The 20,435-nt window shown below is 41.1% G+C and overlaps 1 protein-coding gene across 4 annotated transcripts in view; it reads left to right on the plus strand.

Annotated features, from left to right (window-relative positions):
• Positions 1 to 17,876, plus strand: part of slmapa (sarcolemma associated protein a) — a 72,053-nt gene extending 54,177 nt beyond the window's left edge. For 3 of the 4 annotated variants that reach the window (XM_063216172.1, XM_063216175.1, XM_063216173.1), the window contains 4 exons: positions 172 to 289; positions 7,381 to 7,552; positions 9,543 to 9,677; positions 16,458 to 17,876. In XM_063216172.1, the coding sequence (XP_063072242.1) occupies positions 172 to 289; positions 7,381 to 7,552; positions 9,543 to 9,677; positions 16,458 to 16,553 (521 nt within the window). In that variant the 3' untranslated portion in view covers positions 16,554 to 17,876. Of the gene's footprint in view, positions 1 to 171; positions 290 to 7,380; positions 7,553 to 9,542; positions 9,678 to 15,621; positions 15,710 to 16,457 lie in introns of all 4 variants that reach the window. The other variant, XM_063216174.1, reaches the window with a different exon arrangement.
• Positions 17,877 to 20,435: the final 2,559 nt, after the last annotated feature.

The raw sequence follows: 20,435 nt of genomic DNA on the forward strand, positions 1-20,435 counted from the left end.
CAGGATGAGACGAAACTGTTTAAATTAATCGCTGAATGAGACTTCTTAGAAAGTGTTGGAAGTGTTAGAAAGTGTTGGACTTCTTGAAAGTGAATGGAAACTCTCCCAACATTCTAGAGGGTTGTATAGTAAGTGTAATGTAATGTATTTTAATGTAATGTTTGTATGCAGGTGAGTTGGAGAAGCTTCAGCAGGAGTATAGCAGCCTGCAGAAGGAATGTGAGGGTCTGCGCTCTGAGAAAGTTTCTCTGATGACGAGGCTCCAGCGGCTGGAAACAGAGCTGGACAGGTGGGCCCCCATCCCATACATGAAAGCTGCAACACACTTTACGTAGGCCTCCATTCTGTACTTACAAGCTGCAACACATCCACACTCAACATGCAGTCTTAAAGCACACAATCATTATTGTAATGTTTTAGCTCTGGCATCAGAACCATTATGGTAAAGCCTTCCATCTTGTATTTACAAACAGCAACACATCCAAGTCCCCCCGTCCCCGTCCCCCCCCAAATACAGTGGGTCTCAAAAGTCTACACACCCCTCTTCAAATTCCAGGTTTTTGTTATGTAAAAAATGACAGAAAGACAAATAAGTGTACAACTTTTTCCAGCTTTAATCTAAACTATTAAGCTGAACAATGCAATTGAGAAACAAACTCAAAGCTTTGAAGGGAAAAAATACAAAATAAAAACCCCATATTAACTGCATAAATATACACACCCTTGAACGAATACTGTGTTGCAGCACATCTGGCTTGTATTACAGCACTCAGTCTTTCTTGGGTAAGAGTCAGCATAGCACACGTTGATGTGGCAATATTCGTTCGCTCCTCTTTGCAAAAGCCCTCCAAAACATAGATTGCGAGTGTGTCTCCCATGCACAGTCCTCTCCTCAGTTCACCAAACTGATGTTCGATGGGATACAGGTCTGAACTCTGTTTGAGCCATTCCAAAACCTCAACCATACTCCACTCTGGTGAAGCCATTTACAGTGGTGCTCATATGTTTACATACCCCAGCAGAATATACGCTTTCTCTGCCATTTCTCACAAAATATGAAGGATTGCAGAAAACCTTTTTTTTCACTCATTGCTAGTGACTGGCCTAAGACATTTATTAGCAATCTTCTGTGTTTACTCTTTCAAAAGCATGATCACAACCCAAACTACCAAAATTACCCTGTTCAAAAGTTTACATACCCTAGTTTCTGATGCTGAATATGGCCCTGTTTAACATCAAGGACCGCTCTAAATTGTTTGTGGTAGTTGTGGATAAGGCTCTTAATTTTCTCAGATGACAAAACAGCACATTCTTCCTGGCAGAATGGTTGTTTCCTATAATATCTTTGGGTGTCTTGCTGGAACCTCACATTTGAGGTTTCCCCTGAGTGGCTCAATGATGTTGAGATCAGGAGAGTGAGATGGTCGCTCAAAAACCTTCATTTTATTCTTTCTGAAGCTAATGACTGGTTGATTTGGCTTTCTGTGTCAAAATATTGTCATGTTGGCACTGTTGGAATTTCAATTCAGAAATGCAATATGAGGGTGTTTGGTTGGAATCAAGCCATTGGGCAAGGGATTCATTGCATTGCAATGATCATTGCAAGGGAAATTGTTCAGGAGGCATAGGACAACAAAAAAATAACTTCAGGTGAAATATAGGACAACATGAAAAAATGTTTTAAACTGTACAGCAAAGAGGCACTTGAGGAAAGATGGGTTGCCAGGAGAAAGCCATTACTACAAAAATGCAAACATGTTATTTTGCATATGATACACCAAATAGCATAGTGAGAAGCATCAGAATGCCTGTGACAAAGTCATTTGGAAAAATGAGATCAATGTGGAACTTTTTTCAGCCACAGTACCATTTGTAGAACAGTCAACGGAGCCTATGATGAAAGTTACACCATCCCTTCTGTGAAACATGGTCATGGACCACTGATGTCATGGGGACATTTGAATTACAAATGCACTATACTTTTGGTCCATACTCGCAGAATGATGAATACATTGCCCTGTGAAAAATACTGGAGGAAACTTGACACACATCAGCCTTGAAACTGCACATAGTCCATTGTTTAGACATGCCAACATGACAATATTTCAACACAGAAAGCCAAATCAACCCGTCATTAGCTTCAGAAAGAATAAAATGAAGTTTTTGAGCGACCGTTTCACTCGTTTCACCGTTTAAATGTGTACTTGTGGTAATTCACTTTAAGTATGGTGTTACTAGGGTGATGATTTGCGCCATACATAACCTTTAGAATTTGTTCCAAAAATGTCAACATTGGTGGAGTAAATTTTGTACAAAGACATCTGTAATCTCGTAGATGCATGTGGGAAACTGTGCTATGGTCTGATAAAACCCTAGTTTAGGGTCAAAGACGTCCAAAAAGGAATTGTCATTCAGTGTAACGGATACCTTCTACTGACTGTAACTGTAAGAAACATGACTCTTTTTATTTTATTTTTTTCCAGTGAATTCATGAAAGCCTTGGCTGTCATCCATTCACTTGAAACAATTTAAAAAGCATGTTTTTTTACAGTTACAGTCAGCAGAAGGTTTCCGTTACACTGAATGACAGTTCCTTTTTGGACGTCTTTGACCCTTTAGCATTTTGGACATAACTCCAAAAGGTATGTTTGGAGCAAGAACAACTCTACATCGCCAAGGTAACACCATGCATAAAGTGAAGCATGGTGGTGGCAGAATCTATGTGATTGTTGCTCTTCAGCTGGAACTTTGCTTTAGTCAGGGAGGAGGGGAATTATGAAGTTCCTCAGGGGCCGTGGTAGTGGCACGAAACCTTCGGCCCCCTGTTAGAAAGATGAAGATGTGGAGGAACTTAATCTTTCAGAACATCAATAACCTTTGGCACACGCCTAAATCAGCAAAATGGTTTCACCAGAATAAGGTTGAGGTTTTGGAATGGCCCAGACAGAGTTCAGACTTGTATCCCACTAATATCTGTGGGACGATCTGAGAAAGACTGCACACAGGAGACTCATTCGCAATCTGTCAGTTTTGGAAAGCTTATGCAAAGAGAAGTGGACAAATATTGCCACTTCAACGTGTGCCATGCTGATGGACTCATCAAAAAAGACAGTGCTGTAGTAGAAGCCAAATGTGCAGCAACAAAGTATTAGTTTAATGGCGTGCATATTTAGGCAACCATGTTAATTTAAGTTTTTTATTATATTATTTCCCTTTAAAGGTTTGACTTTGTTTTTCACTTGCATTTTACAGGATAATGGTTAAGATTTAAGTGGGAACAGTTGTGAAATTGTTTCTTTCTGTCATTTTTTTACACAACAAAAACCTAGCATTTGTACAAGGGTGTGTAGACTTTTTATAGGCACTGTTATATATTTTGGGTTTTTTTTTCTGTCTGTATTTGACAGCGACAGAGAAGAAATGACATGAAACGAGTGGGAGAGAGATGGGGCAGGACTGGGAAATGACCCGTACCTCTTGGTGTGCTTATTTTAGCCCCTTTTGCCTACATATTTTGCCTATTGCCACAATACATCAGCCTCAGAAGCATTTCAAAACATGAAATAAGTTGCTTTTTAAAAGTTGGACCCTCATCTTACATTAGCATGTGTTCATTTAGCTCTAACATACCCACATTTGTAATGAAAAAATCTCAAATCTCATGAACCTGAATGCTGCGTCCATGCAGCTTCAGGCACCTGGGTCAATGTTGTGTATACACAGCATCCAGCATCAATGGGTTAACAGCCCCTGGAGGGTACCATATAACTTTTTAAAGCTATTTTCTTGAGTCCCATTTGCTCTGCAACATTGTGTGGCAGTCAAGACCAGTCAAGTCGAGCTATTCCACCTCTGTGAGCTTGACGGACACAGACACACTCACACTCACACTCACACTCACACTCACACTCACACTCACACTCACACAGACACAAGGGTAACCAGATGAGGTTTGCTGAAATTCAGGACGTTTCTTTTTCAGTTGAAAATGAATTGCCATTATAGCGATGAAATTCAGACCTTTCAATGTATAGCTTCGCATAGCCTAAAAAGAAGTCCTGTCAACATGAATAATTGAAAGGGCGTCAGGAAATTAATTGATCATTACAGTAGGAGCCTACTTCTACTTAAACTTCTTCTCTACAGCTGCGATGCCTGCATAGTTCCCCCCCCCCCCCCCCTTCGATGCTGTGTCAACCTCCAACACGATCTCCAAAAATTCTGTGCTCCTAGACACGGATTTTAAGGGCACAAAATCCGTGTCCAGGAGCACGGATTTTACCAAAATTCCGTGCTCCTGGACACGGAATTGTTTTCCGTGCTTCTGGACACCGAATTGTTTTCCGTGATGGACACAGAGAAGTGCTCTCTCTATAGGCTACTCCCACAGCTCTATGTTTCCACAGTCTTGTGTTTTCTCAGGATTTTTCATTTATTTGGATTTCAAATATTTTTTCTCAAAAAAAAACATTTCCTACTGACAGGTTAGGGTTAGGGACTGTTTTGGTCTGGGCACAGCTAGTTTTCTTTCATTCATTATATGAATTTGATAGCCTAGCAACCAACTGGAAAATGTATTTCTCAAAAATATGTCTTTAATGACAGGTTAAGGTTAGGGAATGTTTTGGTCAGGGCACAACTTAAGTTGCTATAGCATTATTTTGTTTAGGATTAACATTTGGCATGTATTTTCTAATGATAGAGTTACACAGTGCTGTGGTAATGCCTATCGAAAGCACTTCCGTGTGCCCATCACGGAAAATCATTCCGTGTCCAGGGGCACGGAAAACAATTCCGTGTCCAGGAGCACGGAATTTTGGCAAAATCCGTGCTCCTGGACACGGATTTCGTGTCCTTAACATCCGTGTCCAGGAGCACGGAATTTTTGGAGATCAGGCTGCAACCTCGCAGCTGCTGCACGTTGCACTCCCAGATAGCAAAATGTTTTAGGCAGAGTTTTGGGTCAAAACAATTGGCTTCTGCGCTGCAAGGTTGTTGTAAACTTGTACACCAAATGAATTAGCTTGGTGGAATAAATTAGCTTGCTGTCAGCACAAAAGTTAGCTTGTCAGTGCACTCGCGCGCCTGACATTAGAACGTCAAAAATAAACAATAGATTGCGAGGATGGAAGCTGACAGAACGGTGTAAAACCAGCCACAGACTGACAAAAGAGCAGCGCGTGCAGCCTCCAATGAGCTCGCGGTCACCTTCTTTTAGAACAATTGCATTGGACTCAATATCTCCATGCATAGTTTTTAAGGTTTATCAGACTAAATATTGGTATTCTTCTGCAGTACAATTTTTGGGACATTTTAAATTTATTCGGGATTCAAGGCAAAAGCAGCTTAAAATTCGGGACTGTCCCGAATTTTTCTGGACTTCTGGTCACCCTAACAGACACACTCACAGAGACACAGACACAGACAGACAGACAGATCATCCTGGAAAGGACCTGTCCCTCTTGGGAAAACATGTTGATTTCATGAACAGTTTGGTGGTTGTTTTTTATGTCCCTCGTATCCTTTTCCCTTTGGGATGAAAAGGACTAGTAAAACTAGATTGCATTCTCACAGAAAATGCTGGAAGCGGGCTTGCCTTTTGGGGCAGAGATGAGCAGTTTTATTTTTGATATCTCTATCCCTAAATTAAAAACAAACTACTATTGAGAAAACAAAGCTAAAAGAAATGTTGGAAAAAAAACAGTCAGAAGTTATGGGCCAAACAATTCAGCCATCTTCGATTCAGCCATCTTGAAAGTGTGGTAGCTCCGCGTTTTGGGGATATACTAAATGACATACATGGTATTTTAAATTTTCTAAGGAACACTGCATATGATATAATTTTGAAAATCAACATGGGTCCGAGTGGGATTCGAACTCCCAACCTCCATATTTGTAATCCAGCACCTTTGCCATTGATACTAAATGACATGCATGGTATTTTAAGTTGGCTAAGGAACACTGCATATGATATCATTTTGAAAATCAACATGGGTCGGAGTGGGATTCGAACTCCCAACCTCCATATCTCTAATCCAGCAGCATTCCCATTGAGCCAAGCAGCTGGCTGTCTTAAACATTCCAGCAAGACAATATCAGATTGCATTGAAGAGCTGAACAATAGACTTCTAGAATTGTAGTTGCAGGTGCTCGTTAAGAATAGAATGTTGAGAGAAAGTGACAGTTGAGATGAAACCCTATATTGGCTGCCCCAGTTCTGATTGAGTTTATGGCAGGTAGGATGGTGCTCTAAGGCAGAGGGCAGAATCCAAAACCGTTTCTAGGGCTTTAGATTATCGTTGTAAAAAAAACTAAAAAGAATTGGCACATGTCCTGGTCACAGATTGGAGTCATACGTGTGATCTTTCTAACAGTCTTTGAACCGTTTAACCTATAAACTTCATTCAGTCACAAATGGACCTCTTGTGGAACATGCGCTGACCTCTTGAAAAAGGCACTTCAAGACTCAATGGGAAAACCAATGTAAAAGCCCTGTCGTTTTTACACACCTGCCATCTAAAAAGTAATGGGAGTTGGGAGATGAAACTTTCACAGTTTGGGGACATCTCATAGAGCTCGCTAACAACATCTCAACTAAACTTCTAGGTGAAAGTGTTGATGTTTTATGACCGAAAAAGCCTCCTACACACTGATCTTTAGAGTGGCTGAACCTTGGTTCATGAAGGTTCTACCATTGTTTTCAATGGGGACCCAAACTTGCACAAAATCGCCAAAAACGGGAAAAGGACAAGAGACACGGAGGCCTAGGAGGAGATCCATTTTCTATTTTACTGCCCTGCACAAGAGAAGCAATAATAAACGGACTTAAAGATTACTAGAATCGGGCCTTGCTCTGCAAGCCCGCTTAAAAATAAAATGTGTGATTTTATAGACATCGAAATGTTCAGTTTGACTGACAACTTCACAAGAGTTGTGAATATCTCTGGACTGGAAGATGCAAGCGGGACGAGAGCACCATAGTATGGCAGAAAAGAGAATTGCGTCTGTGTGCAAGATTTAATTGAAGAGGCATGTTTTTTAAAAGGGTAAAAAGAACTGTGCCATTTATAAAGCCATATAATGGTTAAATGAGTTGTCTTAGTGAGTAAAATGGTTATGTGGTTCATATCAATGAAATCTACAAGGTCTGAGCGTCATCAAAAACCAATCACATACAGTACCATCACATACAGTATAGGCCAAAAGTTTGGACACACTTTTTCATTCAAACTTTTGGCAAAATTTTGAACTGGGGTAAAATCCTTACTCATTTATCAGTGGTGCTGAAAACCACGTAACCCAACCATTGTGTATGTGTCTAGAGGCGACTTTACCTTTGCCATATAACTACAGTGTGTTTGTGTGCATTTTATTTTGCAGTTCGCGGGAGGAGAGTGCAACTCTTAGCTGCAGTCTGAATGCCCTGGAGAAGACCCAGGGAGACCTGCAGAGCCGCCTGGGCTGCATGCAGGATCAGCATCTCCAGGACGCCAGCATGCTGCGGAGTCAGCTTGCCCAGGCTGACAGTCACACTAAGAGCTTACAAAGAGAGGTACACGCGTGGATTGAGACATGGGGACAGATTCTTCATGGATTCGCCACTCATAGTCTAACATGACCGTCACTAGTGTTACACCGATCAATCGGCTGCTGATCATGGTGGGCCGATATTGGCTAAAAATAGTCTGATCTGTATGGGCAATAACACGGTGATCGAAAAGCTAATCACGTGACTTAAATTACTAGCGAGTTTTCTAATGCGACACGATGAGCCATTCTAGGAAATACCTCGGCATTAGCTTATGGAGTTTGCTTATTTTGAACCTTTTAGCAAAAAATGCAGCCAATGCTAACCGCTGGGGCCAAACTGAAAGATTAAAGTAATCGGTTAGGTTTCAGCAATAAACAAGCTCGAAAACAAAGGTTTTGTTTTATAAGGTCAACCACGCTGAAGCACAGACAAGAGCATAGCTCTACAGTCTTTCACTAGCAAGTGTTCTTTGAGGTGTTGCAGTAAAGCTTAACTTATTCACTCCAACAGTGCAGATGAACAACGGGCAGGAATATGTTGCTTTTTGAGAACAGCCGTAGGAAACAGTGGTGGTAAACAAGTGAATTTTACAAAAAAAAGTGCATCATCTGGCTAGTCAAGCATGGTAGTGGGACTGACATGGTTTGGGGATGTATGAATGCAGTCGACATTGGAAATCTGAATTGCACCTAAAGAAGCATGCATGTCAACATGCAACATGCACTGTGACCACAGAAGCAGATCATGATACTCTCCATAGGATTTCATTCAAAACTCACACCCACATCTATTTTAGCCAGGTGCAGACTCAAAATGTAAAAATTCAATGTAAAGAAAGGTTGAAATTTCGAAATGAAAAAATGAATGTAGTTGCTGCCAAAGGTGGTTCTACAAAGTATTAAGCAAAGGCTGTGAATACTAATGTAAATATGATTTCTTTGTTGTTTTAACTTCAATACATTTTCAAAAACTCTCAAGAACTATTTTTTTCACATGGTCTTAATGAGGTATTTATGTTACATTTTGAGGACCGAGATTAATTTAATACAATTTGGAATAAGGCTGTAACATAATAAAATGCAGAAAAAGTGAAGCGCTGTGAATACTTTCCGGATGCACTGCATCATATTTATGGATTGAATGTTTTGAAAATGGCAGTATTTTGTTTTTATTCAGAAAATACAAAGTTTCTCATCCTTTTCTTCTTATAGATTAGATATGAATGCACTGAAGAAACCTGTCAAAAAACATGCGCTATGTGGAGTTTTTGGAAATAACACAGGCAAAAAGTGATTACATTTTGGTGGTGATCCGGATCACGAATTGTTTTTAAGGATTCTTCACAATTGCAGGATAGGGAGGATTTTGACATTCTAGTTTCTTACTCCACGAAAACAAGGCAGAAAGACTTAACGAAAACAAGGCAGAAAGGCTATAACATAGTTGCCTGATTATCATAGACTTGCAATCGAGATTCGATCTGCCGCCGAAGGTGTTGCGTCACTAGGAGGGCGCAGCCTGGCTAATAACATGGTCAAATGTTTTATCAAACAGCTTCCTTGGCGGAGGTCTGCACTCTGAGTTCATTTCTAGTCATTTTTGTGTTATGAACTAAAATTATACAATAATTGTTATGAACTGTTATTGTTATTATATTACTATTGTTAATTTGTGTCTGTCGCTCGCATTTTATTTGACTTTGTGAGACCTTGTAGTATGAAGAGACTCAGTTGCAGCTGTCCGAATTGAGACAATGATACGAGAGGACCGAACGAGCAATTCTCTCTCTCTCTCTCTCTCTCTCTCTCTCTCTCTCTCTCTCTCTCTCTCTCTCCCTCTCTCTCTTCTATCTCTCTCCTCTCCCTCTCTCTCTTCTATCTCTCTCCTCTCTCTCTCTCTCTCTCTCTCTCTCTTTCTCTCTCTCTCTCTCTCTCTCTCTCTCTCTCTCTCTCTCTCTCTCTCTCTCTCTCTCATTATCCCTAATGTATTGTCCATCCTTGTATCCTTGTAGTATGAAGACACTCAGTTGCAGCTGTCTGACTTGAGACAGCGTTACGAGAGGACCGAACAAGAGAAATTGTCCATTAACGCAGAGCTGGAACAGTGCAAGGTGAACCTGAAGCTGTTGCAGGATAAGGGAAAGCATGTAAGTTTCCAATCTCACCCTCCCTCTCTCTTTCTATGTCTCTTTCTGTCTCTCTCTCCCTCTCCCTCTCTCTTTCTCTTTGTCTCTTTCTCTCTCTCTACGCACACACCTCCAACATATATATTTTTCACACGAAATCTCCCTTCGTACTCTGTACATTCCTGTTTCCTTCCGTTCTGTCCAATTTGGCCTGATATGGGCTCTGTGGTGTTTTAAAGGGTTGTGCTGAGCGCATCGTACATTGCTGGTGACCCTCACTGTTTTTATTGCTCCCTTTACGTTTTGTTGAAGTAGCTCTTTAGACACTATTGATGACTTACCAACAGTCCTTCACATCCAAGAAAACATCCACCCATGTGCCTAGATTTGACAGCTGGCTGGTCATCAACAATCTAGGTGGCCGTTTATACATACCCTGGTATTTAAAAAAATGGAAGACCTTTCCCTTTGTTTTTGCCTTTTGTTTACACACAAACAGAAGTTTTTCCCCGGAACATGAATCTTCCTTAAACCTCCCGCAAAAGTGTAGATAATTTTTTTTAATTAAAAAAAAAAAAAAAAATTATAAACAATCTGGATAGATGTTTGAATAAACTGATAAAAACGCAGACTTGAATGCCACTCAGGCTTAACGTATGACGGCTCTTGGCAGCATATTTACAGATTTGCCGATGGTGTGAACGAAGATATTTTTTTAAAGGCAGGGAAGAACAATGTTCTTTTTTTCAAAATACCTGGTTTTGTTTAAACGGCACCAAGGTCCTGAGGGGGAACTGTCGGGCCTACTGTAGGCTTCTCTGACCCACATGTCTTTGGTCATTCACTGGTCTGAAACGGTGGAGGGAACTTTTGGTTGTTGGCATGGGGCAACTGTTGGCATGGGGATTTAATGTTTGGTGTTTTTTCTTGGTAGGTTATTTGATGTGTGTAGCAACCAACATGATCTCCAAAAATTCCGTGCTCCTGGACACGGATGTTAAGGACACGAAATCCGTGTCCAGGAGCACGGATTTTGCCAAAATTCCGTGCTCCTGGACACAGACTTGTTTTCCGTGCTCCTGGACACGGAATTGATTTCCGTTATGGACACACAGAAGTGCTCTCTTTATACTCCCACAGCTCTATGTTTCCACAGTCTTTGACCTCAGTCAAAAGAAAAATCTAAAAAAAAAAACATTTCTTACTGACAGGTTAGGGTTAGGGATTGTTTTGGTCTGGGCACAGCTAGTATTCTTTCATTCATTATATGAATTTGATAGCCTATCAACCAACTGGAAAAGGTATTTCTCAAAAATATGTCTTTAATGACAGGTTAAGGTTAGGAAATGTTTTGGTCAGGGCACAACTTAAATTTCTATAGCATTATTTTGCTTAGGATTAGCATTTGTTATGTATTTTCTAATGACAGAGTTAACACAGTGCTGTGAGTATATGGAAAACACTTCCATGTGCCCATCACGGAAAACAATTCCGTGTCCAGGCGCACAGAATTTTGGCAAAATCCGTGCTCCTGGACACGGATTTTGTGTCCTTAACATCCGTGTCCAGGAGCACAGAATTTTTGGAGATCAGGCTGGTAGCAACAACACTGTGTGCAGAATTATTAGGCAAAGAAGTTTTTTGACCATATTATCATTTTTTTATTATCAGTCCCTCCAGGAAATCGCGATGGTGCGATCGCGTCGTTTTTCGCAACTTCAATGAATTCCCGCGAATTCTGCGCGAGAGCGCAACTTTAACCAATCACTGCGATTTCCCGCAACTTTGAACACTTTGAACCAATCCATGTTGCGCTGACTTCACTGACGTCGACAAACTTCCTTTCAAAAAGGATAATGCAATAAAAAATACAATAAAAAAGTAACATAGCAATCAGTCCCAGCACTTTACTATGCATGTACAAAGTTGGTGAGGGGGAAAAAACTAATAAATACGAATGTAGGAAACGCCATGTTCTCATTGCGCGTCTGCTCGCATGGTCACAGGAGGGAAAATGTATGACTAGTCTGGCATAACCAATAGGCCTACATTTTTAAAATGTGCTAGGCCTACATAAATATATAATTAACACTTCATGACAGTCATCTACATTACGCCAAGTATAGGGCTCCTACAACAAGATGTGTTTTTTTTTTTTATTCTAAAGCGGTCCACACCTGCTGGACCACTTTGGTGTTTGACTTGTGCGCATGCAGAAGGCAACATTTTCCCCCCGAATTGAGATGCGCAAATGCCTTGTCCACAACAAAGGAGTAATTTCCATCCTTCATTGTGAATGCCGCGTGCGTGCCTGGCCGATATAGTAGCCTAATATCTTGCCTGGCCGATAGGCTATAGTAATCTCTTTCGCGCAAATTGGGCTATGGCTGGATACGAGCACTGGTGACCGTGGTGACCGTGTCGTCAAATCACTTTCGTTTATTCTGGCGCGGTCAAACGGTCAAGGAACACTGAACATAAATAAAACCAGAACAGACACGTTGGAAAGCTGTGGGAGTAAGTTGGAATCTCTCTCCCTCTCCTTCTCTCTTCCTTGCGATTGATGGTATTGATTGACAGCTGAGACCTCCGTTCTGCAGGAGACGTGGTGTTTTATAGATAACAATCTCGTCGTCTTTTATATTCACAAGAGCACCAAAATTAATATAATTTCTGAGCATTATTCAGCAAGCACCCTTCACAACAGGAAATCTGTGAACTCCATCCTCGTTACATTGAATGATGATCATCAGCCGTTAATTTAAAGCCGGCTGACGGCGCGGGAGAACAAAAAAAAACCTAAGCCTATGCCTTCTTTCGAAAGCGACCCCTCCCTCTGCTTTTATTTGTGTTGCTTTTGACAAGCTTGAAAATTAAACGCCGACACAGGCTGGCTATGTGTAGACGACTCACATTACCAGGATTTCAGTCACAAGAGTTCATGTCACGCACCCTCTTCAACTGGGTGGACATGCCCAATTCCGCCCGCCTACTTATAGTTAATTATGTATCCACTGTTTAAGTAAGGAATGGATATCGATATGATACGAAGTTTGTATGCTTACAATTTGAAACGGTGATGACATTTAAAACAGAGTCAAACGGCCATAAACAGCATTGTAATGAAGGGTGTCGTAATGGCAGCATGAAAGAGATGGAACTTTCCACGACGACATTCTGGCTAAAAACTCGCCCTGGCCGCTTCCCTGCTTTGCTTAAGGACCAAAATTATAATATAAAAATGGAAATAATATAAAAACTCCATAGGACTGGAATGTGGCAGTGTGCTTTACTTTCAAGCGTGGGGAAACACATTAATCGCAACAAAAATCGCACCTTTCACTTCATGCCGCAACAAAATCGCAACAACACAGTAAGAAGCTCCGCAACTTTTATCGCGATTTTCTGGAAATCCTCGTGCACCATCTGGCAATTCCGACCGCGATTTTTTGAGAAAATGCCCGCGATTTCCTGGTGGGACTGTATTATGCATATTTTCCAACACAGACCTTTTATGAACTTGACATTTTTTGGGGGGATTTAAGCATTCCAGGTATGCACATTTGTATAAAAAGGGAGGGTGCGATCTAAGGATCCCAGGATCAGGAGTGCATAATTATTATCACCAAGATGTTGGTCACGTTTGCACAGAAGTATCAAATTCACCATTACAAAGCCATCAGAGACACAAGAAATGTAACTGCCAAACATTGAGAAGAATGGAACGTAAAACTAAAAGAAAGTTATTACCTTGAAGTGCTGTCACATTCCAGAAATGAAACATACATCAAGGGTCCAGAAGAACAAGGTATTCAGCGCACAAAATGCCCAAGGTAAAACAAAAAGGCTGACACCAGACAATCACTCAAGATAATTAATTCAAGACTGGTTCAAGAAATACCTGAAGACAATAGTTTTCAAAGGTACTATGAACTGATGAAAATGACTCTTGATAGACAGGGTAGGTGAGTTCATGGTTGGATCGATGATGTATACAGAGCTTCACTTAGATGCTACCAATAGGGTATTTTGTGGCATCATTTACATGAGCTAGTTGCACTATTTCATGTTGGAACTGGGCTAAAACTCATCTACCAAACCAACTGCCAGATTCTAGAAGGAATAGTAGAATATAGAATAGAACTGCCTAGGGCCCTCACCTTACCCAGGGCTCCTTTGATCATGCACTCTCTTATTTTACTAATCTGCACGACCTGGAATGCTTAAATCCAATAGGTTTTCATGATCATACAGGTTGGTGTTGAAGAATATGCATATAATGGATGATCTAGTCAGAAAACTTTTTGTCTACTTTTTGCCCACCCTGTATGTATCGATTTCACAATAACTGAATTATTGTAACAAGCTTTGGATGCAAAAATACAGTGTTAAAACATTATTAATGTTATTTACAGTAATACTTGGCAGGTGAATATGTATACTGGCAAACATGTTGAGTGGCTGGATGATTTTAGAATCATCTGGCGACAATGGCAGGTGGACAAAATAAGCTAGTTTCCATCACGCACAAGCATACAATAATACAATGAGTGTTATTTGTCACATACAAAAGTAGAGCATACACACACACACACACACACACACACACACACACACACACACACACACACACACACACACACACACACACACACACACACACACACACACACACACACACACACACACACACAGGCAAGATTATTTGTATAGCACATTTCATACACAGGTGCAATTCAATGTGCTTCACAAAAAATAATACACACACACACACACACCGGCTGTGAAATGCAAGATGAATGCATGACCACGTTAGGATTTAGATGACGTGTTCAACAGCTGGACAAAAACAGCAGATGACAGTGTGAGGCTCAAATGCATCTGTTCTCAGTTGGCCAGTGTAGTATTAATTCATTTTGTTGATGATGTGCATCAAAATGTCAGTCATTTGGTTTATTTTTATTGGCATTCAATTGCCTCATCTACAATTGGGATGGTTGTGCAACATATTGGGATGCGGAAATCAGCAGTCCTGCAACCTAAACAAGCAAAGCAAAGCTAATTGAAAATGCGCCCCAATTGGATCTTCCTCCTTTAGTAATGATTTTCCTTCCGACACTCCACATTGTCGATGCTGACGAAGTGAGATACTGACAGAACCTCACACCCCCTCACGGTCAGACTTGCACCAGAGCCATGGAAGTAAGAGTTAAGCTAATCCCATAGACTTCTGTGTTCCATTATATTAATACACAAAGATGGCAGCTCATGGAGCCTTGGACACACTAATAGGTATTTCCAGAAAGTGAGCATGAGTGTCGAACAAAGAAAGTGCAGTGTCAATCTCTAGTGAAACGAAAGCCGCTGCCTAGAATTATTTGAATCTGTGTGAATCATGTCACCAACCGACTTCCTGTACCCCGGTTGTCACAACTCTGAATTCCATGACTCTGGTTTGCACCTGTGCAATAACAAAGCCATGGTATTGGTATATCTGTCTGAAGCATATCTGGGATCGGAATAACCTTTGGATGAGAAGCGTTTCTTTGGTGTATTTTGTTTTCATGGGGTGGTGTGCATGTTGTGTAGTATGACTCATGCACCTGGATTGCCACACAAGGACTTGGTTGGATAATTGGAGGTCATTCATCTGAATAGTGAAACAATTTTTTTATGTGCACTCCACTTAAAAGTATCTGCTGTCTTTTCTCTAGCATTCAACACGTCCAAACATCGTTTATTAAGGCTTGAATATTGGGCATTGTTTGGAGATGATATTTTGGGGTGTGGTTATACGCCGCCCCCTACCCCACCTTTTTCTTTTTTTTAATTTGCAGAGCCTACCCTTCAAACCATCAAATCCCCCTCCAGCTCACCTGCTCAGCCATTAGATCAAGTGTTTGTGTTTTTCCACTATAGCTCTGAACTTGATTTTTTTCTGCAATGTCCCTCCTTCCTCCTTTAGCCATCCATATCGCAGCCTGCCCAAGCCATTCTCATCGGCCTTATCCTGGTTTTGCTGTACTGGTGCTTCGGCCAGTTATGGTAGAAAGGTACACCGTGGCGATCGCGTCAAAGTTGTCTTTGTCTATTTTGTCTTTATTATTTCCCCTTGTGCATCATGCTGTCTTCCATTTATGCATGCATGGCCATTTTGGAGCAAAAAACAAACACACAAACACATACTTCCATCCACCACTTTGCATCTTTCATCATCCTTTTTTTTTAGTTTTGGGTCGCGAGGAGAGAGATGCTATAAAATGTCCTTCCATACTTCCATCTCCTTAACCATTCACTCACCAAGTAACACTTCCTGTCTTGCTTAAATCATCATTTTCTTTCCTACCTCTTTTCCTACCTTTTTATTTTCGTTATTTTCCTTCCTTTATTTTTAATATTTGGGAGGGTGGCTTCTTGTTTATATTCTTTGGAAGTCTTTTTTTTTTGCTCTTCCACTCTCATTTTGTCTAAAATGAAACTTGGTGACTCTTTTGCTTTCTTTTTCATGAAGGCAGATCATTGTGTTTCATTTTTGCATCAACTACTTGTGTCTGGGTCTGACTGATTTTCTCCCATTGAAAGTGTTTTGTGTCTCTTTCGCTCTTGTACGCCGGTCGCTCGCTGTCTTTATGTCTCACTTTCCTCTACTGTTTTTTTCCCTCTCCAGTAAAAAAAGAGAAAAGTGTAATGTCTGTGTGTGTCTGTGTGTGTGCGTGTGTGTGTCTCTCTCTCTGCCTGTGTGTGTGTGTGTGTGTGTGTCTGCCTGTGTGTGTGTTGCTCTCTGTCTGTGCCATCTTCCAGAGCGGTTGGATGCCTTGGATGCCGGTGGTGGCTGTGATGGTGGCAATGGCGACAGCACTTCTGTACCCCGGCCTGTCAAAGAGCAGCCCCTCTTGAACAGCGCCATGGCAGCGGCACATCTGGAGTTCAGAGTGTACTCCTTCTCAACACACATGCATGCACACATGCACGACACGACGACATGCGCACACGCACACACACACACACACACACGCACGCACACACACGCACGCACACACACACACACACACACACACACACACACACACACACACACACACACACACACACACACACACACACACACACACACACACACACACACACTCTCTAAAACGATTCATTTTACATATCCCATCCCCTTCACCTCAGTCCCTCTTCTCTCTCTCAAGAAAACCCAAAATCCTTTTTGGGCCCTTTGTGATCAGAGGTGTGTCTCTCCTTTACCCCCCACCCCCCACCCCCACTCCCCCAAAGGAACCTCCTGTTCTGCAACTGTATAGAAATGTACCTGTAAATACAGAATAGAATCAGAGGGAATAAAAGGTTGCTACGTCTATATTATAGAGAAAAAAATATATCTGCTGTTTTTTTTTTCCAATAGGTGAGAATGTTGACTTTTACAATGGCCTAAAATAGGTCACTTTTCTTTTAGGTGGGTACCAAATTACCGGCAAGATCTTATTTTTATTTCTTCTTTTCCTTTTTTTTTCTTTCTCCGTGGTTTGCCATGTTAGATTTTGATGTGGTATTCTAAATAGATGTAAAAAGCCAAATCCAAATGTTTAACATCAGGGCACCAAGGGTGAAGTGCCTAACGTCTATCTACAACAGAGCTCTCTAGGTGTTACTGTACCTGTATGTATCTGTGTGAATGTGTGTGGGAGTGGGGGATGCACTTAAAGCAACATTTTACCATTTTTTGGAAATACTCTCATTTTACACTTCTCCTTCAGTTAAATAATTGAGTTCTACCAGAGGATTCAATGTTAATTGTTAGATTGGAGGTAAAATTTGCACTGCCTGACTCAAAGAACGGCAGGAAGCACAGACGAAAGGTAAAACTCAATTATTTAACTCAAGGAGAGGTGCAATATGAGCTTACTTCCAAAAAAAGGCACAGTATCGCTTTAATTTAACAAATGCTACTTTGTTTGTAAGCCAAGTGCCACACAGAACTTTGTGCAGTGTCACATTTAACAAGGAGTGAATCAGTGTGGTGAAACGGGAGGGATATTAGTGTTGTTACCCCATTTTGTCCCTCTGTGCTCTTGTCTGTTCAACATGCTTGTAGCACAAGTGTGTGTCCATGTACCCGAGCCTTTGTTAATTTGTATTGTGTGAGCAAAAATCAAAAATGTCCTGGTCAATGACACTACAAAATATTAAGTCATTTGAAATTAAAACTGTTCCTTGATATGTGGTTGATATGTGGTCTGTTCAATCTGGAGAGTGATTTATTAAAGTAATGGTGTCTGCTTCAAAGGTTTTTTTTTTTAACTATAAATGTCTCTATGGGGTAATGGGTCAAACCATTTGATTGGTTGCTAAACCATGGCGCCTGTTCCACAGGCTGTTGCAACACATACTGTACCTGTATGTAGCCCTGCACATCTTCACCCTAACTGGGAATAGTTTTGCCTTAAAAATGTGTATTTTTTCCTGACTAGAGGTTGGATATTTGTGATGGTGAAAAATAATAATAAAAAAGAAAGAAGTCTCAACATTAAACTATCTTGTTGCCTGAACAGTAGAAATATATATTTTTTCTTCAATTTTTAGAAAAATGTGTTTCTCACTTGCACATGAAAGACCATTCGCGACATGAAATTCTTGTATGCTTTTTGAACTTTGGCTTTTGAAGTAAAAGAACTAACAACCTTCACCTGTTCTGTTAACAATGCTGTGGTCTGTACTCACCGACCACTTTATTAGGTATACCTTGCTAGTACTGGGTTGGACTGCCTTAACTTCCTGCAACAATACTCAAGTTGGCTGTGATGTTGTAACTATGATCAGTTGGTACCAGAGCCATGGAAGTAAGACTTGGGCTAATCCCATTGACCTCTGTGTTCCACTTTTACACAGAGATGGCGACTAATGGAGACTTTGACACACAGACATTGAAATGGTAACAAAGTAGTTCAGCGTAGAGCACAGAAAGTGCATTAAAGGTGAATTAATTCATTTAAATTAATTCGATTTATATTCCTTCATTCAAAAATAAAGCTGCTGCCAAGAATTTGAGTCTATGGGAATCATGTTACCAACCGAATTCCTGACACTTGCCTCTGGGCGTCGCAGTGATGCCCAATTGGTACTAAGGGACCACTAAGGGAAAATGTTCCCCCACATGACCACACCAACAGCCTGAACTATTGATACAAGGTGGAATGAATCTATGTTTTCATGCTCAAAGATTGTGTAGGTGCAGAAATTAAGACTACAGTATAGGCCAGGCAATGTTTTTCCAGTGTGGTCTTTAGCTGCTGTAGCGCATCCGTCAAGATTTGAAGTGCTGTACATTCAGAGATGCTCTTCTCTTCTCTGTTTTTTGCATACCTGGCTATATGAGTTACTGCTGTTTTTTCCATCCGCATGAGCCAGTCTGGCTAGTCGCCTCTGACCTCTGGCATCAACTAGGCATTGCCGGCCACAGAACTGGAGTTCATTGCATATTTTCTCTTTTTCTGGCCATATTCTGTAAACCTTAGAGATTGTTGTGTGTGAATATCATAGTATGGTGTCGCTCAGCAGGTGCTTTACAAGCCCCCAGGTGGCGTTGGGGAGGCCTAGGGGAGCATTGAGAAGGATACAGCTGAGAGTGGGCAGTGCTTAGTTGCCATAGGGGGCCATTAGTCCATTTTATTTTTTAATGCTGTTACTAAGGGGGTGTTGGAATAGCCTGGTCCTGATCATCCCATAATACTACCATTTCATTTCGTATTCATGGTCTGGAGGTTGTTTGATCTGATATGGTTTGCAGGAAGCAGGAAGGAAATTTTCGGAAAAATCAGGATAAGTTGTTGAACAAACATGTCTGACGTCTATCTTTGGTGATGTAGGACCGTTTAACTGACATGTCTGACAGAATATCCTACCGTGGGATAAAATTACAATGTAGGACCTTTTATCAGAACACCAGTCAAATCCTACCGCTCAACATCGCTCCACAGAAAACAGGTACCAGACGTAGTGCGGAGCCAAGTCTCTTGGCGGAAGTACGTAGGATGGTGCGCGAGGTTAGTGTTGGCAGGCTTATGATGAGGTCCAGGGGCCATTATTCAACAAAGCTTGAGAACCACTGTCCTTGTAGATAAAGAGTTTCTGAAATACTCAGATTAGCCCGTCTGGCACCCGCAACAATGTTCACCCTTCTTCCCCATTCTGATGCTGGTTTTGAACTGCACCAGATGAGTTGCCACCATGTGACTGGCTGATTAGATCAATGAGCAGTTTGACAGTTTCATTCTTTTATCAAGAAGTGCACAATTTGACCATTTTGTTAAGTGTGCCCTTATAGGCATACAGTAATGTTTTCCTTCATCCTTGCAACCCTATGTTCATGTGTGAGGACACTATTCGGATATATAACATAACAACAATAATAGTTCAGAGATGCAATAGATTATTGTGCCTAACAAATTGGAATATTGTTTAGCTTATTTGACATTCAATTATTTATTTTGTTTTGCTACACTTTTTTCAACTTGACACGGACCCACTTGCACTCCTTCGCGGCCCCCAAGGGCTTCCTGGCCCTCACTTTGAAAACCACTGCCTAATAGGGCCCACACAGTAGGCCTTTACTTGTATCTTACCCATTGCAAACCTACCACAGTGCAGAAGGTCGGAAGAGATTCACATCAATCAATCAATCAGTCAAGTTTATTAGGACCATGTACAAATAAAACATAATTGTTTCCATTCCATGCACTGCACCAGATTTAGCCTTAGTTTTCATCTGTAGTCCCTGGC

Source organism: Engraulis encrasicolus, chromosome 14 (genome assembly GCF_034702125.1).
Source record: "Engraulis encrasicolus isolate BLACKSEA-1 chromosome 14, IST_EnEncr_1.0, whole genome shotgun sequence".
In the NCBI taxonomy this organism is placed as follows: domain Eukaryota; kingdom Metazoa; phylum Chordata; class Actinopteri; order Clupeiformes; family Engraulidae; genus Engraulis; species Engraulis encrasicolus.